The sequence below is a fragment of the Periophthalmus magnuspinnatus genome, chromosome 6 (assembly GCF_009829125.3).
Source record: "Periophthalmus magnuspinnatus isolate fPerMag1 chromosome 6, fPerMag1.2.pri, whole genome shotgun sequence".
In the NCBI taxonomy this organism is placed as follows: domain Eukaryota; kingdom Metazoa; phylum Chordata; class Actinopteri; order Gobiiformes; family Gobiidae; genus Periophthalmus; species Periophthalmus magnuspinnatus.
The window spans coordinates 21557051-21583362 of record NC_047131.1 but is presented as its reverse complement, the minus strand read 5'-3'; the positions used below and the strand labels follow the sequence as shown (position 1 = coordinate 21583362).

General features: G+C 37.7%; 3 protein-coding genes across 9 annotated transcripts; 1 reads left to right on the top strand and 2 right to left on the bottom strand.

The window, feature by feature from the left end:
• The first annotated feature begins 1593 nt into the window (after positions 1-1593).
• On the top strand, positions 1594-11943 carry dnm1l (dynamin 1-like). 5 transcript variants are annotated; one of them, XM_055222683.1, is made up of 21 exons: positions 1594-1724; positions 2080-2304; positions 2392-2789; positions 6378-6522; positions 7162-7208; positions 7569-7640; positions 7726-7812; positions 7901-8063; positions 8136-8256; positions 8341-8472; positions 8553-8759; positions 8874-8994; positions 9075-9230; positions 9306-9395; positions 9485-9577; positions 9667-9720; positions 9863-9928; positions 10398-10550; positions 10623-10732; positions 10810-10969; positions 11062-11420. In XM_055222683.1, the coding sequence occupies exons 2-21, from the start codon at positions 2088-2090 to the stop codon at positions 11116-11118; spliced, it is 2649 nt and encodes an 882-aa protein (XP_055078658.1). In that variant the 5' UTR covers positions 1594-1724; positions 2080-2087; the 3' UTR covers positions 11119-11420. The 5 variants fall into 5 exon arrangements, with proteins under 5 accessions (XP_055078658.1, XP_055078657.1, XP_055078659.1 ...); XM_055222682.1 differs by lacking the exon at positions 1594-1724 and having other exon boundaries at positions 11062-11943; XM_055222684.1 differs by lacking the exons at positions 1594-1724; positions 9863-9928.
• On the bottom strand, positions 11552-14258 carry tnnt2d (troponin T2d, cardiac). Its single transcript, XM_033968690.2, has 12 exons — positions 14168-14258; positions 13574-13628; positions 13475-13485; positions 13354-13375; positions 13219-13276; positions 13034-13150; positions 12879-12956; positions 12283-12375; positions 12100-12212; positions 11937-12027; positions 11829-11866; positions 11552-11754 (listed from the first exon to the last, which is right to left on the bottom strand). The coding sequence occupies exons 2-12, from the start codon at positions 13609-13611 to the stop codon at positions 11709-11711; spliced, it is 705 nt and encodes a 234-aa protein (XP_033824581.2). The 5' UTR covers positions 13612-13628; positions 14168-14258; the 3' UTR covers positions 11552-11708.
• A 396-nt stretch (positions 14259-14654) lies between these two features.
• Positions 14655-25962, bottom strand: cald1b (caldesmon 1b). Of its 3 annotated transcripts, none has more exons than XM_055222686.1 (17): positions 25893-25962; positions 22775-22877; positions 21319-21447; positions 20608-20944; positions 20036-20080; positions 19242-19961; positions 19065-19100; positions 18924-18985; positions 18049-18298; positions 17619-17744; positions 17491-17534; positions 17325-17403; positions 17108-17242; positions 16890-17030; positions 15939-16010; positions 15742-15776; positions 14655-14946 (listed from the first exon to the last, which is right to left on the bottom strand). In XM_055222686.1, the coding sequence occupies exons 2-16, from the start codon at positions 22846-22848 to the stop codon at positions 15750-15752; spliced, it is 2277 nt and encodes a 758-aa protein (XP_055078661.1). In that variant the 5' UTR covers positions 22849-22877; positions 25893-25962; the 3' UTR covers positions 14655-14946; positions 15742-15749. The 3 variants fall into 3 exon arrangements, with proteins under 3 accessions (XP_055078661.1, XP_055078664.1, XP_055078663.1); XM_055222689.1 differs by having other exon boundaries at positions 20036-20077; XM_055222688.1 differs by lacking the exon at positions 25893-25962 and adding an exon at positions 23164-23397.
• Between the last annotated feature and the right edge of the window lie 350 nt (positions 25963-26312).

Below are 26312 nucleotides of genomic sequence, written 5' to 3'. Positions count from 1 at the left end.
TTTGTTTTATTTTGCTTTGTTATTGTGCTTATTTGCTCTGATACTTCAAAAAGCAATTCCCCTTCTTGGAAACACAAAGGAATACTTTGCACTTTGTGCACATCACATATGTTTTGCTCTTTCAGCCAGATCTCCAAGACCTTTATACATGTGTTTCATTCACCATCTCTGGAAGATGGATGGCACCATAGTGTCTTATAGTTGCATTTGGCTGCCATTTCCACTTTTGACGTGGGGGAGTGTGTTCATCTTCGCTGCCTCTTATGATTCCTGCTTGAGCCGGTTAATCAACTATTCACCAAGGAGCAGTTTGAAGTCAAGAAACTTCAGTGTTTTTTTTCCCCAGAAAGTGGCAGTCACTCTCATACTGAAGCCATGAGTTGGTGATTGCCAGGTCAAAAAAGCGGAATTGCTATATGCACTGTCCATTTCCAAGTGTGAGAGGCTATCCTGTAGAAACTCAACATTCGGTCAACCAAGTCCACGCCACCCATGTTGGTGTTGTACTCAGTGATTGCCAGTAGCCTTGACACCTGGACAAACCTTTTCTCTTTCTTGGACCATCTTCTGCGTGTGTCCTGAGGTTCAGTGCCATAGGCAGAGGATCCCATGACAACGGGCTTGTTGTCCAATCACTTTATGACAGCAAGTTCAGGAGGGTTTCGTCTAACTACCATCTCTGATGTCCCTCTTCCTTTCTTTTTGAAGGACTTATCCCCTATGATCTTGCACTCCTTTGGAACCCTGTTATTTCAGAGGGTTCCAATTCCTGTCAGCCCTTTTCTCATGTGTCAAGGAGGTCGACTGAAGTATAGAACCTGTCAAAGAACAGGTGGGTTTCTTGGGGAACAGACTCTGCCAAATGAAGAACAGCTTGTTCTTCAATGCCCTTTCCTCCCGTGTCTCTGAAAGTAGTCTTGCCTTGGTAGAGGACAAAGTCCAAGACCAAGCCATTTGGTGCGGCCAAGACAAACACCTCCAGTCCAGTTGGGTTTTAACTGGTACATACTGGCGCACTGGGCAGAGACCAATAAATGGAGCCATTTGCTCGTCAATGCACAGTTTTCCTGTTCTAGGCAGATTTTGACATGCTTGTCTTACTTTGGTCAAGAGGGGCCTGACTCTCCACACGAGATCACTTTTTTCTCATACTCTGGAACGTCAATGTGAAAAAAAGAACTGCTGTCATTGGCTGTTGGGTGCGTGCCTCTCAAAGGCAAAGGCTGATTGGCTGAAGATTATTTTAATAGAGCCGTGTAAAGACAGTGCGAAGACATACTGATAATACATTTACAACAGACACAACGTTTTGTGCTGTTTGATAAGGTGAACGAAATGTTTTAAGTAAAAAAGTTAAGCAACTATGCATCGAAAATATAGCCTATGTATATGGTTCAGCAGGGATGTTTTTGGGACCAGGGAAAAGAAGTTACATGGACAGCCAGAACCACGCTTTGACAGAACTTTATAAAGACAGAATGTAGAAAAGACTGGCTGGTCAGGCAAGGAGGAGCTTTGCGTGGTTTGCTGTTATGTTTGTATTGTCCGCCAGAGGGCGAGACATTCTAAACCACAGTTGTGGTGATTTTCATTACCACTAATATGGTCGAAGAAGACACGATGCTCTGTTGTCGACACATTTTAGACTTCCCTAGATAACCTATAGAAGTATCATGATTCTTGACTGTTAAATGGATAATCGGAAAAAGGAATACTCTGTAAAGGTAGGTTTGTATAGTATGTGTTTCCTTGTGAATCGTTTATGTTAGCTATTTCTTGCCACAGTCACTAACTAACTAGTAATAACCGTAATAACCATCGTGAGAAAGAAATATTGGTCTTCTAGTAAACACATTTTACTGTACTTTGTTATGCCTGAGTTCATAGCTGTCAAATCTAAAAACAGACAGGTAAGATAAAGTGTGTAGCGATGTTAATGTGCCTTCATGATGAATCACAGAAAATATTGTCAGATTTATTTGCATCCCTTTTCAACATTGTTTCATCTTTCCGATTGTTTAGTTGGCATAGATGATGTTTTCTTTATAGCAAACCGAATGAAAAGTCTCTGTTTTACAGAGAAGACCATGGCAAGCACACAGTCCGCTGTAACGTTTGCAGTGTGCATCCTCGTGATAACAGAACTCATACTGGCTAAGAAGGACTACTATGACATACTGGGTGTGCCAAAGGATGCCTCTGAGAGACAGATAAAAAAGGCTTTCCACAAGCTTGCTATGAAATATCACCCGGATAAAAACAAGAGCCCAGATGCGGAGGCAAAATTCAGGGAAATTGCAGAAGGTACATTTGTCTCTACATTTATGTAATATTAATATTTTTGACGATTTTTATTACTTGCGTGTTTTTTATGTTTCAATCTTTGACTAGCTTATGAAACATTATCAGATGACTCCAAAAGAAGGGAATACGACCAGTTTGGCTCTGCATACTTCTTTGGAGAATCCCAAAGTCGGCAAAGATCAAACTCGCATCAACCTTTCAGCTTTAACTTCGATGACATGTTCAAGGACTTTGACATCTACAGCCAGAACAGACATGCCCGTCACAGAAGACATTTTGATGAGCACTCCCGCTTCCATAAAGAGAGTCACAGTAGGCACAAGAGACATTTTCAAGGAGGTTTTGGAGGAGGTGTATTTGATGATGTGTTTGAGGACATGGAGAAGATGTTCACATTTGAAAGACATAATAAGCAAACTGAAAACCAATTTCATGGATCATCAAAACAGCATTGTAGAACAGTGACACAGCGAAGAGGAAATATGGTAACTACATATACAGACTGTACTTCATCTTGAAATGCTACAAAAATAATAACTCCAATATTAGTATAAGAAAAAAATATTGTGCTAGTTTCATGTGTTGTTTTTGATAAGACAGAAATACTGTTGCTGTAAATATTTACTTATGTTTACACCAACAGGTATACTATTTTTGATATATCAGTATTTATACTTAAGCCTCAGAACCACATTACTGTTGACCTCTAAGTTACTATATGTCCCAGTTCATTTCAAACAAAAACTGACTATAAATATTTTGACAGCATTGCCTAGTTCACTTTTCAATGTGCATTCTTACTGAAATTTCTTTGTGTGTTTTGTAGTGATCACAATAGAGATTGGAACAAAACCAGCTTTTGTTGTAACAATTATGAGCAGTGTCATCACTCTGGGTCTCTTGGTTTTGTTGATTTAACTAAGGATTTAAATTGTTGTAATTTTGTAACTAATGCCCAATGAGTCTCATGAGTCCTATGATGACATTATAAAATATTTTGTGCCACTCCGAATTCCGAATTTTTTATGCAGATTAGTCTGTAAATATAAAATATTCTGTATGAAATACAGTAAAACCATTTTAAACATATAGATTTTTTTATTGAATGTACTGACACAATGTAACATATATGTTTGGTTTTGTTTTTTTTTGTTTTTTCTGAACCACTATATTCCCAGACAAAATACTATGTTTTAAACTTGAGATATAGCTTTGGTTACCTCAAACCTGATTTGTAGTGTAGTGGTGATTGATATGAGCTGTTTCTGCACTTTTACTTTTGTATTGCCTTAACAATGGTGTATGAAAAATGTTTTCTTTGTATATTAAATTCTAAATGAATGTGTATGTAAGTCTTTTGCCAAAATCAATTTATTATTACATTTATAATAGCCTCGAGTATAACGCCAAACGTATCATATTTGATACAAGAGTTTTTCAGCCCTCTACTTTAGCAGTGTGATATTTTTTTTCATGAAAAACCTAATGTATACATTCAGATGCATGCAATGCACAGATAATCCAACAGGGGGTAATAATTTATTCATTAGAGGGCCTTCCAGTGACACAGCAAGATTTTGACACAGGTGTTGCTTGTGACTTTCTTTTCCTTACTGCTTTACACTAAAAACTGACCAATTCAAATAAAATCAAAATCTGTTTTTATGTGCATGTATGTTTTTAGATGGCAAGAAAATACAGTTTTGAAGAAGCTCTGAAAATGTTGATGGATGGGAATTAAAGTGACATGGGGCAGCTAGGTGAAGATGATGAGGAGGAGGAGGAGGAAAGGACTCCTAATGGTAAAAAACCCAGATAGCATTGATGATGAGGAAGAGGAAAACCCAGATAGCAGTGTTGATGACGAAAGCCCAGAAGTCCTAGAAGAGGACACAACAAAACCAAAGGACACAACACTAAAGCAGGCGGCAAGGGGTAAAGAGAAAAGGAAGGTGTATCAGTGGAAAAGAAAACAGTTTAAACCTCCATCTATTGAGTTTGTGGAATGTGTTGAGGAAGACTCTGAAGATAGGCTTGACTGGACACCATATATGTATTTTAAAGATTGTGTGACTGACGAAATGCTACAGGAAATTGCCGAAGAAACAAACTTGTACAGCGTGCAGAAAAATGGAAAGTTAGTGTACACAAATGCTCAAGAAATCGAGCTAATTCTGGGTATGTACATGCACATGGGGTTAGTACAGATGCCCAATGTACTTTAAAATGTACATCTACTGGGAGTTGGAGATAAGGTACCCCGCTGTTTGTGATGTGATGTCAGGGGGTCGATTCCTGAATTTGTTGACGCTGATTCACTTTCAGAACAACCTCAGTGTGTCTGAGGATGCAACATGGGTAATCCGACAGAGATGCAAGCACTATACAGGCCACTTTACCCATGTGTACTGTCAGAAATGCAGAGTGCAGCTTTGCCTGAACAAGGACAGAAACTGTTTTCAAACCTACCATAATGCAAAATAAAAAGGTTGTGAACCACAAAATGAGTAACAATAACTCAAATGTTATGCTCTCCAGACTTCCACCCAGCCAGTTCCATTGGTGGATTTCTGATTTCTGCTAGATTATCGTACAAATTTTTATGTTTGGAATTACAAATTTGTTAGTTTTATCACATTTTTGTTTGTTCAGGAAAGAACAAATCTTTGAGCATTGTGACCTGATATATCAAATATGATACAAATTGAAACTCATATTTGGAAAATTATATCAGATTTTTTTTTTTTTTGTTCAGAGGGACCAATAAAGGCTCCAATTTCAAAGAATTTGAATTTTCTGTCAATGATTTAATGGTGTGGGCTTTTAAGGGTTAAATTGATAGTCGTATTTTGTTTTCATCCACAGTTGGTACAACTTTAGCAGCTAAATATTTTGCTCCGTACCTTGGTTACTGTTGCGAGGGTGTTGACATAAATTACAGGAAATGTAGTTTAGAAAACACAAGTTCTCATTACAGAAAATAAGCGGACACGAGTGTACGACTCATTTACCCATGATGCAACTGTGAGCGTCAGTGTGCGCAGTTGTACGCCGATCCTATGCGCCGACCCAAACTGAAGCCAACAGCAGTAGCTTGCTTAGTCGTGGAACATTGAATGACTTTGTACTGGGAGCCGCGGGGATAAGAGTTGTTTTTTTGACAGACTGGGGAACTTAAATTAGCTCATGGAGGCCCTCATTCCCGTCATCAACAAACTACAAGATGTTTTCAACACGGTCGGCGCGGATATCATCCAGTTGCCACAGATAGTTGTTGTGGGAAATCAGGTGAGAGAGAAATGTCACTTGCTTCAAGGCTAGCAAGTTATTAGCCTGCACCAAGTTATCATTTCCACTCCCTCTGATTTAGTGTCGCTTTTATTTTCTCTTTTGTACAGCTTTTGTTCATTTATGAACCATTATTTAACCGCACAATATTACTTTGTCGATTGAATTGTACAACTAAGTTTGGACAGCCGTGTCTTTGTTAAGGCAAACTAAACTAAAGATATAAAGAATTTACAAATGTAAAGATTTCTGGTTTCGGTTCATTTGACTTACTTTAATAGTTAATTACAGTACCGGCGTTACTGACTTTCTTAGAACAACTACTGCTAATGGTTAAGCTATGCATTCCATAACAAAATTGTTATTCTGCCAGTAGTTAATCTTTTACTAAAGATAGATATACAGTGTAGAATTAAACTGTATTAATCAGAAGATCAGACTTCACTTCTAGCCTACTTCTACAGTGTGTTGTGTAGTACTGTCAGCTTAATAGGATGTTACTGCTCTAGACCTTTTGGCCAGTGTCGAGAACTTCACAGTGTGAGACCTGGCACATTCAGTGCATCAAGGCTGAATACTGTATGCAGTATATTGAGAATTGCCTTCTGTGCAGAGGTAACAATTTTGCTTGTCATTAGCTTGTAGTAGTAGAATGTATAAGCACTGAATTGAAACGCAAGAGTTACATTGAATCCTTACACTCAAGAAAGAACGAAACATGTCATGTCCCTGCCATCTATTTTGAGTACTTGTATTTAATGCCCAGTTGCACCTTTTTTTTACAGAGCAGTGGAAAGAGCTCTGTTTTGGAGAGCCTGGTTGGGAGGGACATACTACCCCGAGGCACTGGTATTGTCACACGGCGACCCCTCATTCTGCAACTAGTCCACATTGACTCAGATGACCGTAGAAAAACGAGTGAAGAAAATGGTAAAATAACTTCTGCTGATTGCTTATGAGTAGATTTTAAAGTACTAGTATATATAATTATTTGAAAGGACTTACCTTACAAATGTACTTATACTTAATACGTTATCTAACAGTCATCTCTCTCTCCAACAACAGAATTAAAGAAAAATGGACAATGTTACAAAGGTCTCCTACTCTCAAATCTATACTAGTTGTTCATGCTCAAGTTTCCTTTTCACATTTTTGGTTCCCTGCACACTTTGCTTGTTTTTTGAACAATAGGTTAAACTCAGAGAGAATATTGTGATTTGTTTTACAACATTATACAGTCAACCACCTTGGCTATAAGGACAGTTCACATTTTTTTTACAAATACCATATAGCTTAATAAGGAAGTAACTGGGTGCATGTTTATTCTGTTTCTTTCTTTTTTTTAAATTTTTTTTTTTACAAAATTAATTTGCTTACATTTTAGCTTTCCCTGGTTGTCCTTTTCATTCCAAAATTCCCCAACTGTACATCTTTGGGGAGCTTTGCTTCCTGTCAATGGCAACACAAACTCATTAAATATTATTACAGCAAATATATTTATTGTAAAACTGTCAGAAAGGCTACAACTTTTTACAATTAACCAGTAATTGTTTGCATGTGTTGTTACAGGTATTGATGGGGAAGAATGGGGCAAATTTCTACACACTAAGAATAAGGTAGTCATTTTAATTCAGCTTTGCTATTTAAAAATACAGTTCTAAAAATATGTATCTTCCTTGTTTATATATCCAGTATTGAGTTTATCATTATTGACTGAAGAACATTTGTGCATCTGCTGCTTGTTTTAGCAACATATGTGTGTTGCATGTAACAAGATATGACACAGCCCTCTGGGGCTAAAAATATTTATAATGCTGTGAGGTGAATAGCCGTTAAGGCAATGGTACACGTAACCTCAAGTAGTCACTATGTACACTGTGAACAACAGGACAATTTTGTTATTATTTTGTTAAAAGTTTACTTTGCTTTTTTTTTGGGTTATCAATATTGTATAAGAATTGTCCCCTTCGTCTTAGATCTACACAAACTTTGATGAAATTCGACATGAAATTGAAGCAGAAACAGAGAGAGTATCTGGAATTAACAAGGTATGTCTTTTGAGAGTTGTATAGCAACGTACGTCTTTTGACAGGCCCATTATTGACAGTATAGTAAATGTCACTTTTGCTTTAGGGCATTAGTGATGAACCCATTCACTTGAAAATCTTCTCACCACACGTTGTGAACCTCACATTAGTGGACCTGCCTGGTATTACTAAGGTACAACAAGTCTATTTACATTAACTATTAACTTTTTAATCATAAACTTCTCCAAGCTTCATAGTTTGCCGATATTTGTTTTAAACAGGTTCCAGTGGGAGACCAGCCCAAAGACATTGAGATTCAGATCAAAGATTTAATCTTCAAATATATTTCCAACCCAAACTCTATCATTTTAGCAGTGACTGCAGCCAACACAGACATGGCAACATCTGAGTCCTTAAAAGTGGCCCGAGAGGTGGACCCTGATGGTAATATGAGTGTATTTTCCCTTTTCTGGTGTGATTCACTTTATTACAGATATTTGCTCTATATGTTTGTAGGCAGAAGGACATTAGCTGTGGTCACAAAGTTGGATTTGATGGATGCAGGGACAGATGCCATGGATGTCTTGATGGGCCGTGTCATCCCTGTCAAACTTGGAATCATTGGAGTAGTCAATAGGTACCACAATGATGCTTTGCCGCAGGGAAGTCACAGTAAAGGTTGGTACAGTATATCTAACCCACAATGTTATTATCTCATTAGGAGTCAGCTGGATATCAATCAAAAAAAGGCAGTAGCAGATTCAATCCGTGATGAATATGCCTTTCTACAAAAGAAGTACCCATCCCTTGCAAACAGAAATGGGACCAAATATCTGGCTCGCACATTGAACAGGTTTGGTGTAAACCTGTTCAACATGATCCTTTGGTATTCAGATCACACTTTGTATTTATAAATATTCTTCATTGTTACAGATTACTCATGCACCACATCCGAGACTGCCTTCCTGAGCTGAAGGCCAGGATCAATGTTTTGGCAGCTCAGTACCAGTCCTTGCTAAATGGCTATGGTGAACCTGTAGAAGACAAGAGCGCCACACTGCTGCAGCTCATTACAAAGTTTGCTGCAGAGTACTGCCATACAATAGAGGGCACGGCCAAGTACATTGAAACTGCTGAACTGTGAGTTATGCTGCTGTAATACTGTCGAGGCACCACACGGGGGAGCTCTTCATCAAAATTACTACAATATTTGGTCCCAGCTGTTAACTGTGTTTCGTCATTGATGTATTTCAGATGTGGTGGAGCAAGAATCTGTTACATTTTCCACGAGACATTTGGTCGAACACTAGAGTCTGTGGATCCTCTGGGCGGTTTAACCACAATTGATGTACTCACAGCAATCAGAAATGCAACTGTATGTTTATGTTCATTCTTTATTTATAGTCCTTGATCAAATTTGTATTAGAAACTTAACAACTCACTATGTTTTGACAGGGCCCAAGACCTGCTCTGTTTGTGCCTGAAGTCTCATTCGAGCTACTTGTGAAGAGGCAGATCAAGCGCCTGGAGGAGCCCAGTCTGCGCTGTGTGGAGCTGGTGCATGAGGAGATGCAGAGGATCATACAGCACTGCAGCAACTACAGCACACAGGTCCCATCCAAACCATATCTTAAGTCTTCATTGTAATGGCTGAGAATGTTGTATAAATTATATATATTGCTACAGGAGTTGCTGAGGTTTCCAAAGCTCCATGATGCCATTGTAGAGGTGGTCACATCACTCCTTAGGAAGAGACTACCTGTCACCAATGAAATGGTTGGAAATGCTGCTTTACTTAACTTACAACTGTATCAACATGAAATAAAGAAATATGACATGTTTTGTCTAACCAGTGTTGTGTTTAGGTTCATAACTTGGTTGGTATTGAGTTGGCGTACATCAACACCAAACATCCAGATTTTGCTGATGCTTGTGGACTCATGAATAATAATATTGAAGTAAGAATGAAGCACAACCTAAATAAAAACAAATCAAAATGTAGCCTGTCTAACTCTACGACCAAAACATTTTTGGCATGATTTTGTAGGAACAAAGACGTAACAGAATGAGAGAACTGCCTTCTGCTGTGCCCAGAGATAAGGTAAAGTCATATTTTCTTCCACATTTAGTATCACGTCATAATTTGACCACTGTTGGGATCTTTTCCCCCCGCTGTCTTTTGAACCTAGAGCTTATGTCTGTGTCCTATCCCTCCATGTTTCCTCTGGTATTCTCTGTTGTAGTCTCTTAAAAGCCCTGGTGGGCAGTCTGTCTCTCCCACTGAGCCTTCTGACAGTGAGGCCTACAAGGTTTGTGCTTTATGTGTAATGCCTGCTCATGCCTGAAGCATATTAACTATTAATTAAGACTATTAATGTCTTACGTTAGTTAGCATATGTTGCATGAAAACTTTAAGATTGAAGGGTTTGGTGATATGGGCATTTTTCAATCATATTAATTTATCAGAATAATGAAAAGATTGTCTCCTAATACTCCCATGTTTCCCAAACATCATATTTGTTGAAGTTGTTTGAAGTTTATATATATATATATATATATATATACATATATACACACACACATATATATATATATATTTTTCCCCCCGCTGTGACAGTAAAAAAGAAAAGAAAAAAAAAAACATTGAATGAGAGGGTGTATCCAAACCTTTTACTAGTAGTATATGTTGGAATACAACATAAATGTTTTTATTGTATACTTGGTTTTCTCACATCTTCACCCTGCATGTTCATGGAAATTACTTTTTATTTCAAACAGGCAGCCACCAGCAGTTCTCAGAGCAGCTCTGTGAGTGAGCAGAGTGATGGTAGCTCAGGCAGCTGGAGGGGGATGTTAAAGAGAGAAGAGGGAACTACTGCTCCACTTCCAGCAAGTTCACAGAAGGGCCATGCTGTCAATCTGCTAGATGTGGTACAGGCATTAGCAATGTCATCTCTCTCTCCTTACTTTAATTAATTATTAAAGTATATTTTGTATTGGCAGCCTGTTCCTGTATCCAGAAAACTGTCTGCCCGAGAACAACGAGACTGTGAAGTGATTGAGCGCCTCATAAAGTCATACTTCCTTATTGTGCGCAAAAACATTCAGGACAGGTAAAGACGATCAAATTTATCTTTATACCCTAATACAAGATATAACTGAGCATATATTTCCCTGTTCGTGGTACCAGTGTCCCAAAGGCGGTGATGCACTTCCTGGTGAACCACGTGAAGGACTGTCTGCAGAGTGAGCTGGTGGGACAGCTGTACAAAACATCTCTGCTCACAGACCTGCTCACAGAGTCTGAGGACATGGCTCAGAGACGCAGTGAGGCCGCAGACATGCTAAAGGTATGGTCAATACCTACAACAAAACGAACAAAACAATAACAAACAATAACACCATAATGTAAAGTGAACTGACAATTATTTCTTTTATTTAGGCTTTGCAGAAAGCCAGCCAGGTGATTGCAGAGATCAGAGAAACACATCTTTGGTGAGGCTGGAGTTGTTAATTTAGCGCCACAACAAATGGACATACAATATTACAGACAGACCATCATTACCTACCTGCTGTGCCCAAAACTTGGAAATCACAATGCAGAAACCTCCAATGCACTGCTGTCAACAATGTATTATAATGTAGTTTTAATGTACAGTAAACACCAGCTGTCAATTCCCTTGCAATTGTACATTTTTAGAAGCAATAATTACATAATGCAATAACTAGATAATGTTATTCATAACTACATGAAGCTATGCTGGATTATGTTTTTATTGTACATTTAAATAAAGTAAGAAAAAACAGGATCTTTTTAATTAATATTTTATGCAGTCTGAATAATATTAAATCTAATATCGAATTGGAAGTTATTATGTAGTTTAAATGTAAACTTGTGATTAAAAACGACCGTACTATTTTACACATTTGCACATACATTGAGACTTTATTAATATGCACTACATAAGATAGACATGATTTTTACTGAGATCAGACTTGTTACTGTAGATGCACACAAACATGGAGAAACATAGTGTAACGTAAAATCTAAGTGCTTTTGTTAGATTCTGCCACATTTTGTCCAATTTTTCACCGCAAACGGCCACTCATCTTCCCCTTAACACGACCTTTGGCACTGTAAGAAAACACCGTAGAAATTCAACAACAACAATTATAAATACAGTAATTTAGCAGTGTGTGTTTACTTACGACTGATGATCATGGACGCGTGCCAGTAACAGGTTGATCTGCAAAAACATTTAAGAAGGAACCTCAGTTGGTTTATAAAAAAGTAATTCTTTATAGCCAACTCCTTACATCATATTTCTGCCTTTTCAGTGTTTCTGTCAGGTCGAATTTCTCTGACTCAAGTCCCATCAGCCACTTCCACAGTTCATTTGCTTTGTCCCTAAAACATGAAACAGTATTGTTAAACCCACTTTGCCTTTAGATTGTAATAAGTAGTGTGTATCTCTGTTACTTGAGTTTGTCTTCATTCAAATGATCTATGTTGAGTGGCTTTCTGCGCTCTGCCAGGATTTTCTTTTTCTTCTCTCTCTCTGTCTGTTTCTTGCCACCTTTCTTGTTGTCAGTCTGTTTTTAAGGAACCTGAGTCAGTGGACAGTAGTTGTGCCAACGTAATGATCATGCAATTTTTAAAAACCTTTGGTCCCATGTTGATTAGGACTTTCTTCTTCTTGGCATCGTCATCCTGCTTTTTGCGCTGTTCCTCTTGCTCTTTGCGCTCCCTCTCCTCCTACAAATTATACTTAATCCAATACATTTGCTAATATGTATAGCATTATTTAAAGGTCCACTATGTAACATTCCTGGTGTGGAGTCACCTGCTTGTCTGCACAGATTGGAAAAGTTTGCCAAAAATGTTTCACAGTTGGGCATTAAACTTGTGTATCTTGCATTTATTGATTGTTATTATTATTATTTTTTTTTATTTAATAGATGTTTTTAATGCTCAAAAATACCTTGAAAACTTGTATTCTTACAGTATTCTCCATGGAGATAAGTAATAACATCCACAAGGAGAAACCTTCAAGTTGCAAAATACTGATACAGAGTATTATCTAAATGTATTCAGTTCCATGACATTTATGAATGAAAATACAGTATTTTTTTGCTAGCATGACTTAATACTAAGACTTCTATCCACTGTTGCTACACTGCAGTGGCATACCTTCACTACTCCACTGCTGTTCTTAAACAATACAGTTTTCATAATATTTGTTATGGACTTTATCTTACCGCTAGTCTGATCTGCCTTTCCTTCTCCTTCTCAGCTCGAACCCTTTGCTGGTCTGCTCTCTCTGTACGACGCTTCTCCTACAAAAACATAATAACATGAAGCAGGAAAAATCAAAGTAGTTTTTCTTTTTTTCCTGAATTCCTGAATGAATTACGATTCTGTTGACAAGTGCAATAAGCTCCTCCTCCTCTTTCTTCCTCTGGACGAAGTGAGCCTCGATTAGAGAGTGCAGCTCAGACTGGTCTTTCTCCTGGCGCTTTCTGTGGATGTCCTGAATTTGTGGGGAAAATATTCATGAACAAGCATTTCTAAAATATAAAGAAGACAAGTTCATCTTACATCAAAGTCCACTTTCTCCCCATCTGGGATCTTGGGAACTGAGATGTTGGTCATAAACCTGTAGACAGAATACTGTTAGGGATTTGTTTTTTCAGTGTCATCCAATCTGTTGATATACGCTAAAAGAAAACATACTTTGGCCTGGGTTTTGAATCATCTAGGAAAAAGTAAAGTTTATATAAATTATTAAAAACAAATTATTAAATGAAATGATATAATGGCAATTGTTTTAAATGGAGGAAATATGTTGTCTTACCTTCCTCCTCCCTGTAATGGACAAATAAGCAATTACATTGTGAGGAAATGCACTTCTATAGTAATATAATACACTCTTAATGTCAAAGCAATTACATACTGAACATCCTCCTCCACAACGTCTTCTGTGTCAGACATGTTGTGTTGAATGGACTCTGTAAAATCGTTTCATAATAGTCTAATTATAACACAAGGATTAAAAGAAGTGCCAGATACAGTTACACAATTTATTCGCACAATGCATAACAGGGACCTTTATTGACCTCTTTATCGGAGATAATATTCATAAGTTTAAATAAGTACATAGAGGTCGTTTTAAGACTTTTTTGTGACATTTTAAATTTTACACTTGATTCATCCAAATTATTCATAGTACAAACTGAGTTAGATCTCACTGTATTGAAAATGTACACATTAAGTGTACCTGACCCCTGTCTCTACTTAGACAGTGGAAAGGTGTAATCTGAGACCCACCAAAATTGATTAAGTATGAAATGGTTCACAATAATGACATCCAATATATGTTTTATTGGGCATAAAGAGGCTAAATTTAAAGCATTTTCTACAGAATGCCACAGATGCGGTTACTGGTAATAAATCATCATAAAATGCTGTACACTTTTGTCATAATAATGCCATTTTTTATCAAGTAATTTTCTCAATAATGAGTAGCCATTTAAAATTTGGTCCTTACCTGTCAGAGTGAACTCAGAGTGGTGTCAGCTCCTTGAAGTTGACTTTAAGGTGGATAATAAAGGATCCTCACTGACCCCAGTCCAGCCCTCGGAGTCATGTGACCATCATGTCCTATGGTCCATCAGACATCTATTGTTAGAGCTACACACACCCACATGCACACACATCAATCTGTTGAGGCTTTCACTCCTGAGGTGTCAGTGGTCCATATTTCAAACATTTTCAAAAACGTACATCTTGCAAACAAATGGTGAGTAATAGGACTTAATAAAAAGCATTTTTTTATTATTCATCAAGCAATAATGCAGGCAAACACAGGTTTTAGTGTATTTAAAGGTAGATCTGTCATTGCAGACATTTGGAAAAATGTGAAACATACTTCAGGTTTTTAGTTTATTAATACTTTATTACTCAAATAACTTGAAAACTTCTGAAAATTCTGATTTATAACAGTTTCTCTGAAATGTACCTACTGAATGTGCTTACAGCAGTAGCTTAATCTAGCGATTTCAAAAAGCCCTCCTTAACCAGAGTGTGCTCAAAAGCAGTGATCTCTAAAAACAGATGATACTGGCTCATGAATGCAAAAGCATGGTAACATGTATGTCTCTTAAACACATCTGTAAATTATATAAAAAACACACACACATTTCAACAATAGATGAATAGATGGAAGACAATGTAGTAGAAGCAGCAGACAAGACTGCATGATCCCAATCTTTGTACTGGACTGGTGTCTTGAATAAAATGCTTCATGACATCAATCATATTGTAGGTCTTGCAAAAAGAGGCAAACACATAATTAATATAAGCAAGTAAATACAGTAACAACAGGCTGATGTGCTGTGTATCTCACTCATTATACTCTTGAAAGAACACATTTTTTTAAATTGTCAAATAATTTGAAAACTAAGTAAGGACATAATATATAATTTATAAATAGAATATATTTCCAAATTAGCATCTGGCCTTGTAGGTCTATTTTTAATATGATAAACTTGCAACTGAAACTTGAACAGAGTCCTAGTTCAGTTACTGTCTGGCCCAAGTGCAGCGTGAAAACAAATATTACTTCTACTGAGCCACTAATACCCCAATTCAGTGTTCCATAAAGAGACAGGACAGGACCTAACCATCACACTGAATACTGAGCCTGGTTTGATGCTTACATTCTTAGTAATCCTCACGAGTGCTTGGTTGTAATATGAAAATCATGCAGCTCCAGTTGAGAATCCCTACCAGCCACCAACATTGAATGACTTGAATGTTTCTTCAGGGTTTTTATATCGGGAAACGAGGTCAGGGTCTTTCAAATATAGATCTTGGTGGGACACAAGTCAAAAATCTCAAGCAGCAGGTTTGATTTACAGACCACTAGCAATGAAGGATAGAGCCCAACAACATTGTCTGAAGGTTAGAGGCTGTTGTCCTAAACTCTTCTTCCCTCAGGACTTATCACTAAAGACTTATTCATGTGGTATGTCCTCACAAAAAGCTTACACTGTCAAAAGCATTCTAACAAGTTTAATGTCACTATGTAATTACCTTATATTCAATAGACAGCAAACTTACCTTTATTCTCACCATCTCTTAACTCCTCCTCCCAACTGTAATAGAAATAATAGAGAAATGGAACATTTAGAAAATACATTAAATTCACAACACAGTGAATGGGTTTTATGTGTTTTTACAGGTGTCAGTATACTACCCAATATATAACTTCTTAATTTTTAAATTTTACATTGCCATTGCCCTTGCCAAGTTATTACCTTGCCAGGTGTTGAGGGCTTCTTCGGTTCCCACATGCCACGTTTGTTTGCACTCTCACTTGGTTTAACATCCTGCGAAGACAATGCGATGTTTCATTATTTTCTTTTCATTTTAACATTGATTGACCTCAGTGTTTGACACTTCAAATATTTCACTCATAAACCTAATGTCAGAACAATGCTATTTGTCATGCAGTGTGACCTCATCGTTAAATGTCTCCAGAAGGTGCTCTGGGATTAACAAGTGCAGTCCTACTTTAAGAAAAGAACACAATGTGCCCCACAGGCCAAGTTTAAAGTCGATCCTTTCTACAGTGCTATATTCTGTAACAGCTTCACCATTATAATTTTAATTTTATTTAAATGTCAGATCTTTTTGGTAACAAAAAATGTTAGAAAAGAAGCTGTTTACTGTCTAATCAAACTTTTTGATTTAGAATTTAGTCCAAGTTGCTTTGCCATGGCTTAAAAGAGTCACAGTACAGTAAGGGTCAGAGTCGCTGAAAGATAAACTTGTTAAGCTGTCTGAAATCTAACACCTAAAGCTTCAACAAACATTGTTATCACAGTAGAAAAATGCATCATATGTATATACTCCAGTTGCACTTGGAATTGAACTTGGTCAACAAATGTCCATAGCCTCAAGTTGTCTTGAGTTTATTGTTTATTCCTTTTATGTGAACTGTCTCCATGTAAAAGTATGAAACACTGACAAGTGACTGGCTACTCACCAGATAGTATCCTGGACAAGTTTTACACATCACATCAGCACAGCACATCAGCACAGCACATCAGCACAGCACATCAGCAGCCAACAAAGGATTGGCATTTTGCTTTGCAAATGAGCATTTAGCATGTGTAGAATATCAGGGGATTAGATGGTCCAGCTAACACCAGTGTGTTACAATAGCTGCATATAGGGAGTACAAGACTGGGATTTGAAAGGCTTACTGCAGGCTTTGCTGGAGTTGTCTGGGGTGGAGGTGATGCTGCCTTTTCGGCTGCAGGGGGAACTGTCTTCTCTGGCTCAGCGGATTTTGACATCCGACTGTTCAGACGCCCGGGCACACTGACTTTATTATCAGAGGTCTCCTGAAAAAGACCAGGAAAATGCACCTTATAGTATAATTGATTTATATACTAACAACATTCAGAGTTAATGATTGCACTTTATTGGCAGGAGCTGGACTGGACTCAGCGTTGCCACTGATGTTGCCTTTTTCCCACATGTTCTTGATGCTCCGAGCTCCTCCTGTAGGAATGTCTGTCACAGTGGGTTTGGGGGACTTGACTTCTTTCTGACCCTAATTGTGACAAAGTATTAATAATTTTAACTTGTTAAGAAATTTAACATCAAATCATACTGTTATTGGACTGCAGTGATACCTGTATGGCAGAGTTGAACTGTTCCAGTCGACTGCCAATCTTGGAAACAATCGGGGTATGGGAGATTCTGCTTGGTGTGCTGCAATCAAACATAATAGATTAAATACTTAACAACATGTATTTCAGGAAACAAATGTTTTTATCTTTTTTTTTTTTTTGAGCTCACGTTTTCTGGGCTGATTTGTTAAGGAATTCTGCCTTCTCCCCAATCTGTCCAAAAGTAAATGTGAAGGTTATAGATTAAGCAGAGGGAATACAACATTTAAAGCTGTCATGTGGCCTATGCATTCTCACCTTGGAGGAGCCTTTGGGGCTGATGGCAAATGCAGGTTTGTTCGACTCTCCTTCCAACTGTTTTTTCTTCTCTGCTGCTTCTGCTCTTCTTTTCTCTATTTCCTCCTTCATCCTCTTTCTCTCCTCCTAGAGTCAATCAAAAAAGTGATACGATTGTACAGCAAATCTTTTCATGCTATTTGAAAACTAAATAAATGCTGTTAAAAGGATATTTATTACACTGCAAAAGCCTATTTATATATTGACACAATTGAAAGCATCAAACTATCACCTCTTCCTAAACTATATCTATCACTGTCTCACCTGGAAGCTGTTTCTGAAAAGTTGCTCAGAGAAGCCTGGCTCATTGAACAGTCTTTAGCATATTTATATTAGTTTGCCCCTGTATTCACATATCATTTGGAGTATGCAGAATCCATAGTCTGCTGACCTGTTCTTTAGCCTTCTTGTCCTCCAGCTCCTGTCTCTTTTGCCTCTCCTCTTCCTCCAGGATCCTCCTCCTCTCCTCTCTCTTCTTCTTCAGCTCTTCCAGCTCGGCCTCAGCTCCCTGCTGCTTCTGCTTCATCTTCTCGATCTCTTCGCTCTCCGCTTCATTTCGTTTCTGTTTAAGCTCCTGCAGCTTCCTCTCTGCTTCCTTCTTCTCTGACTCTGACTTTGAGGATGGGACATTTTCCCTGAAACTAAAAGTATGGCACATTGACAAGTGACTGGCTTAAGCTTAAAGTACCTGTACGTGTATATTATAAAAAAAATAATAATAAATAAATAAATACAAGCTAATTGTGAAAAATTGAGAGTTGCAACGATTATTTTACTGATTCATTTTTGATTAGTTGATCAGTCAAATGATTATTTCTATTGTTACATTGTGATATTTTTTTCTAAATAAAGGTTGAAATATGATAACTGAAAATCAAAAATTGTTTCTTTTTGTTGTTTAAATTTTGTTTTTTATTATTAAATACTGCCACTGACTGCCACTGTTTAGAGTTTAGAGTGTTTAGAGTGCAGTCAGTTCTGAAACTGACATTAGACAGCATGGTGGCTGAGTGGCAACACTCATGCCTCACGGCAAGAAGGTTTGGTTCGATCCCCGGGTCGCCCAGGCCTTTCTGTGTGGAGTTTTCTGGATGGGTTTCCTCCGGGTACTCCGGTTTCCCCCATCAACCAAAACATGAACGCCCTTCGAGGCAACTTTTGTTGTGATTTTGGGTGTTACAAAAATAAAATGAATTGAATTGAAATTGAATGAATTGAAACACTACTAATATACAGTACACACATCTTTGTGCTCAATTTTCTTACCTTGGTTTTTCAGTTTTCTTAAGTTTACTCTCAAAAGGGGATTGAAGCTTTTTAGGCTCATTCTAAAACCAGGAAAAAATAAATATAAGTGAATATTCTAACGATTTCAAAGATTTGTTATCATTATTACTTGAAGTTCACCTTTTCCTTGAATCCAAATTTCTTAGATTTTTCTTCCTGTGTGCAGCAAAAATAATAGGTTAATATGTTGTAATGTTTTTCTGTATATTATATTCAGTGAATTTGATTGTAACTAGAAGTACTTAGTAGAATTATATTAGAAACAAAAATAACAGATGAAAAGTCTACTGCACTTACCTCTTCTTTTTTCTTCTTCTCCTCCAGCTCCATCTTCTTACGTTTCTCATCTTCCTCCTTCTTCCTCTTGTCCTCTGCTTCTCTTTTCTTCTTCTCTTCCTCCTCTCGCGTCTTCTTCTCCTCTAGCTCCTTTTTCCGTCGCTCCTCTTCCTCTTTTTTCTTCTTCTTCTCGTCTTCTAGCCGTTTTAACCTCTCCTCTTCCTCCTTCTTCTTCTTCGCCTCCAGCTCCTTCTTCCTTCTCTCCTCCTCCTCTTTCTTTTTTTTCTCCTCCATTTCTCGTTTTAGTTTTTCCTCTTCCTCCCTCCTCCTCTGCTCCTCCTCTTGTCTCCTCTCCTCTTCCTCCCTCTTTAACCTCTCTTCTTCTTCTCTCATCCTTTCTTCCTCTTCTTGTCTCTTTCTCTCCTCTTCTTTCCTTTGTTCTTCCTCCTCTCTCCACCTCTGCTTCTCTTCCTCTTGTGCTCGTCTTTTTTCATCCTCTTCTTCCCGTCTTTTCTGTTCCTCTTCCTCTGTTTTTTTTTCTTCCTCTTCTTCCTGACTTTTTTGCTCCTCTTCCTCTCTTTGTGGCTCTTCCTCTACTTCCTCTTTCTGTCTTCCTTCCTCCTGTTCTCTCTCTTCTTCATCTTGGCCAACACTGAGAGTTACTTCCTCCTCCACATCTTTTGACTGAGGCTGTTCTTCTTCTCCTGCATCTGTCTCTGCAGGGTTTTCCTCTGCATCATCCTGTTGTTTATTTTTTATTAATTTGTCAGTTCAACACGATTAAAACAGAAATTCATACATATTACTGAACATACCTGATTTACAGTGGCAGAGGCACTTGTGTCTTCTTTGGGTTGCTGCTGTAAACAAAGTAAATATGGACAAATAATCTCTATTTTGTCTCAGAAATCATTTGTTTAATACAAACATTTTCAGTATTTAAGGTTATGTCAGGATCTGAGTTTTTCCCTGTGTTTCTGTGCTGTTTCCCTCCTTCCTTCTGTGTATGCGACTGGTGTTGGGCAGAGATTCTGGCACCACCCATTGCTCACTTGCAGCCGATCAGCAAGTAAGCTACAACCTCTGGAGTACAAAAAGCCCGCTCATTTCTACGCCAGATCATCAGTGTATCCTCAATGATCCCATTTTTTAACCTCTGACCCAGCTCCCTACGACCAGCTCCTTTCAACCAGCTCATTACAACAGGATAGGATATTGCAAAAGTCTGTCTTTATATCTCAGTGTGCTTACAATAGTCATGTATCATAAAAAGCTTATATGAATTGATATAGATGAGTTCTTTTTTCCTTGTCCAGTCTGTACTGTACTGTATTTTTACTAAAACATACCAGTTATGTATGTATGTATGTGTTTTTCTCATCATTACCTCTTCCTCCTTTGACTGCTCTTCCTCTTTGTGAGTTGAGTTTAGCTCCTCTTCCTCCTGGGCTTGTCTCTCTTGTGCCTGTGGCTCCTCTTCCTCAACCTGGGCCTCTGTGCTGCTGCGGGCTGTAGTCTGCTCTTCCTCTGCTTTATGGTCTGTCCCGTCCCCGTTGGCAACAGGGGTGGCCTGCTCTAGCTCTACAGACTTCTGTCTCTCCCTAGCATCCTTCATCCTCTTCTGCCTGCGCTCCTCTCTCCGGGCCAAACGCTCGAGTAACACCTGATCATCATCCATTCCTGAGGTGAGGTTAGAGCCATTACTGGAATCTGTCTCTGTCACACTGTGGAAGGCACAACAAATGCACTCATTAATGGTAGTAACAAACTGCTGTTACACTTTTATTTTAACTAGTGAATCCTTTCCACCATTAAGGTTAACTTAACTAATAACAGGAGGTTTTGGAGTAGTTTAAGATTGCCTCTATTCTATTATTAGTTCTAAGCTAAGGAGGTAGAAAATGTATTTATTTACAACTGACACAACAAAGGCTTCGCCTGAAAGTAAAGAAGCCAAAATGTAAAAGAAGAAACTACCTAAATAACATGTGCTGTACATGTGTCATAAGAACATTCAACATCTTAGCATCACTGCTATTTTAATAAATATAATATTTCCTATAATATGTTCTGATATATCTGTGGTGTGATCTTGTACCTATTGATGTCAATGATTTGGTCGTTGGCTCCGGGGTCCTCCGTCTCTCTCATCTTCTTCCTCTCTTCTCTGGCTCGTCTCCTCCGCTCACGAGCTTCTTCTTCCTCCTCTTCATTTGTTGTTCCTGTCCTGAAACAAACATAATTCATTTTTTTTATTTTAGCTACTGAAAAGAGTTATTCACTTTTGACCACTTGGCAAACAAGCACTTTGAGTGCAGAGATAATTCACAGATGCTGTAGTTTAAAGATGAGGAAGAAACCACAAAACTACAATTGGTCTTCATCAAATAATAATTGCACAGAAATGTACAGAACTCTAAGGCAAATAGCAATAAAACAAAAAAGTCACCAGGAAATCCAATAACATAATTGACTGTTTTCCAGCCCAATCTAAAAGTTCTACCATCAAATTTACTAAGATAACATGGGAACATGTTAGATAGTTTAAAAAAAAACAAAAAACATGGGAAATGTTAGTGTGATGTTTTGCAGTTTGCCGTAATGTGTATTTAATAAAAAATAAACTAAATCTAAATTAGGTGAAATTCTGAGTGAAAAGCATTCCAGCAGGGTCAGCAATATTTTTGGAAGGCACTCAAGGAGAGAGAGGCAAAGTTCAAGACACAACTGCTACAGTGTGGGAAAGCGTTTTTTACTACTAAGGTTTTTTGTTTTTTTTTTGGAAATATTTTAATCATGAACTTTAAAGGTTCTGTTGCCACAATGCACCTATTTCTCCTGGTCACTAGGTGGAGTGGTGGGTGTTTTAGAAGGCTGGAGTGGTGTCTTTTTAGAGGGGAAACTGTACAAAATAGTGTCAACAAATGGAATTTTTGTTATGTGTAATTTGATGGATTAATGGTAGAAGGGCCAATAATGCTAAACACAATGTTTTGCACATGTGGTTTATGGAGACATGTGTTGTGAAAACACTAAAACATTTGTTCCTCTAAATGCACTATACGTAACTACTTGCTTGTCTCCATGGAGATGTTTGCCTGGCATTAAACTGTAGCATTTATTCAGTTTTGTGTGTTTTTATTGCTCAAAAAATACCATGCAAAAACATTCTTACTGTGATTACTATGATTTACACAAGTGTAATGCCATACTGTAAAACATTCCATGCAAACCAACAACATTGCCATGGAGACAAGCATGTGGCAGACATGCCACCAGAAAAGTTACATAGTGCTTTAATGTCCAATTGTGTTTTCGTTACAACAGTAAAGGGTTCCATATATAATGAGTAATGTCCTTACTAATGATTGATGCAAGATTTCAAATGTTTTCCTGAAGTCCTTATAGAAATCAATCAATAAATAAATAAAAACTCAATTTTAGTCTATTAACCTTGATTACAACATGTGTTCAATTAGAATGTCTGTAAATAGTGGTCACGGTGGTCAGCATGTGTCATTTAAAGATACACAGAAGATACACAGAAGACTCACTTTTCAGCCTCCTGCCGCATCTGCTCCCTCCTCTGCCTCCTCAGCTCCATACGACGGTCAAAGTCATCATCCATGATGTCACGATGAAAGACTTAAACTCTCACTGTCAACCATACAAAACAAAACAAAACACTGCCACAATCTTCTTAACAGATCATAATAAAGTTTGAAATGTCTAGAGTGAAATTTGAAACAACAACTTTTGACAACCAACTGAGCCACTGTATTCATTAAGTCCATAGGATTACTGATCCCACACAATAATAAAGCAAACCAAACTAATCTGATTTAAGATGTTGATCAATATCCTATCTGTTACTCAAACATTTTATGACAGCATCACACCATCAAACTCACTGAACAGATCACATGAACATTATTTCAAATACCTGAGAAGAGTCCAAGCTGTGCTCCATGGACAGTGGCGTCAGCCTGAAGTTCATATATCAGCCTCACTGCACTGTCTGGCTTATATCTCGCCCTGTGCCGCTCTGAGTCCTTGCTGGTTCTCTGTGGATGGGACTATACCAGAAAAGGCAAAGGCTGCCTCTAGTCTCTTCCTCAACCTCCTCCTCCTCTGCCTGTCTCCTGCTCAGTCTCACTACTGGCCATCACTGTTTCTAACCATCTTAAAAACTAAACCTTACATTCCTTTTAGTTATTGGTTGTTTTATAACAAAGGGCAGACATTTTGTAGCCCGCAGGCTGAATCTGGCCAATCATGACCTACAGGCAAAAGTAAATAATAATAATTTAACACAATACTATACATTTCAAAATGGTCTGTTTGATTTTAAATGTAGTGGAGTGAAATTAAAGCCATGTTAATACAGGCTAGAAATAGTAATAGTTACAGTAGCAATGCGAAACAGAAAAGTTCTACTGCAAATTGTCTAAAAAAAATAATAAGACAAACAATGGCCTATGTAAATGTGTGGTACCCAACATGGTGGTTAGATGAGGTGGTTCTAAGCGGAGACCCACTTGTACCTTATCTTTTAGTATCTTTCTTCAGATCTGACACAGCCCACCAACAATGACAAATATGCAACAGTTTAGTTTTCACTGTGACCATCTCCATATACAGTCACACTTTGATGGCAACATAATGGCCCGAGTGCAGCCCGTTTTAAACATCCTCCGACAGCATAAAACAAAATATTTTTACTATTTTCAAACGTAGCCACAAAAAATAAATAAATTAAAAATCTGCTTTACAATGGTCACTATACTCTGATGATTATTTCCTATACTTTGTAGAAGTTACATTTTTAAAAATGAATTTATTATCTTTTAGATAGCCCAAATAAAATGCAAAATTTCAAACTTGATGAAACCTTTCTCATTAGACACAGCAGAGGAACTTGTGGTTCCATCATTGGGTCTTACTGGTTCTAGTCATGTTATCCTGAGAGTATAATATGTACTTCATCATTCATCTACTTCACTCACTGAACGACCACAAACAACAAACATGTCAACATGTTTAATGTCATTAATGCAACTTGTGTCATTGCTGCTTATGTGTATTTGTGTTGTATTAAGTTGACTGGCCTGTGACATCAGTGACATTTCCATGTCAGGGGACTGGATTTCATAAACTTCATGAAGATTAGTTCATCAAACTGGATACCTCCTAAAACTATAATGCATCATTATGCTTTTAGACAACAGTTCTATGTCCAGTGGGGTCAGCTATAAGCCTCATGTCTTTTTTAAAGTATTGGGAAAGCACTTTTGTAATGAACACATTTTCAGATAAATAGTGGCCAAAGAGATGATTGCCATCAATCTAGAAGCCGTGACTGCTTGCTCCACTTGACCAAACATGGTCACATATGTAAAAGTCCTAACCAGGAAATAGATTCCACACAATTTACAAGCCAAAACATAGAGCTGTCTTTTTATGGCTAATTAAAGGAGTTTGTGCACAGTTCGGTTCAGATACAGCCTGTTTTTACAGTGCATTCCTACATCCAAACAATTATGCGATCTGACAGGAGGGAGCTGCATACCACTCTGGTCTGTAAAGCAGCGAACATTTGATGATTTTCTCAACAGGGCAGACTGTCTATACCAGCACTACATACAGTACCGGATAGGATACTACAGTAATGCTCAAGACAAGTTACAGTTTCCCTTGGAGTTTGTTTAGTGGAGAACGATGCAGCATGGTTCACTCCCGCTCTGCATCCCGTTGTGGAGTCCTCCTTTTAAGGAAGAGAGCCGCACTGTTAGTCCAAGTGTCACTGCTTGGCAAGGTACAAGGCCAAAGACACACAACATGGTTTATTCTAACAAATACCTGCTGCCGAAGAGTGGCAGCCCCAAAATAACTTATTTCCAGAGGGATGGATATAAATATCAAATGCGTCATGTGGAAAATGTAACTGGGAAAAGATAGATGAAATAATAATTTAACAAGATTTAAATGAATGGAGTTGTACACTTTTACTGACTATTAAATGGGCAAAAAAGTTCCTCCTCCTGAAATGTAAAAATATTTTTGTTTCCCCTGAGTAACTTGGACTCCACAAGTAATCAATCTGGTCAAAAGTGGTGAAGGACATGTAAAAATACAGAATCAAATTGGCAATGTGAAAAATACATTTGTACAATTTTTAAGGTTGTTCAAACTTTATAGGCAGCACTTTGCACTAATAATATTGCCGTTTTGCTCAATACCATGTCTTCTATTTATTTCATCAGGAAGTAGGCTACATATGTTTACTCTCCCTAACAACAAAGTTTATGGTCACAAACTCTTACACCTCAGTCTTTATCTTCAATACCATCTAAGGAATACAGAGCCCAACTTGGCATGTCCACCACAGCAAGCAGCATGACTGCTTACAAGTGAGAAAAGCCAAATTATAGTGCTCGTAAATCTTAGGGAGAAGGGAGGGTTAAGAAGTGTTAAGGTAAAGGTGGCTGGAGAAAAACTTTTATGTAATGTCAATGCATTCTTGTACAATACAAAAAAGTATTGATTGTTTGAAAAAGTTATTGTGGGAAACTTGGAACATACCAGAAATAATATAATTGATTCAAAATACAAGGCTGACATTAGTAAAATTCGAAAACATCATAAATAAAAAATATAATTAGAGGAACTTACCAGACCAGTGGTGCAAAGTTGTCACAGTTTTAGTTGTACAGATATGTCCAGGGATAGACACAGGACGTTTATAAGACAGCATAAACAGCTCCGCCTGCCCGAGCTGCAAATCAAAGAGGTTTACACTAATGTTCACGCTACATTTGGAAGTCTGCAAAAAACAGTATGGGGAAACATGACATTGAGTAATTATCCTTTTCCATAGCAGAGTCCAACCTCAAGGAGTCACAATACTTTTCAAAAAAATATGCCATAACTTGTATAACTTATGGCATACTAAGAGACAGATATGTTGTGCCAATCAAAAGATAGTAACTAAATGTAAATCAGTAGATCTTATAGCAAATTACAAGGCTCAATACAGCATTTGATACCTCTTCCTGTGTCCAATTATAATAAATATGCATTTTAAAACTAGCA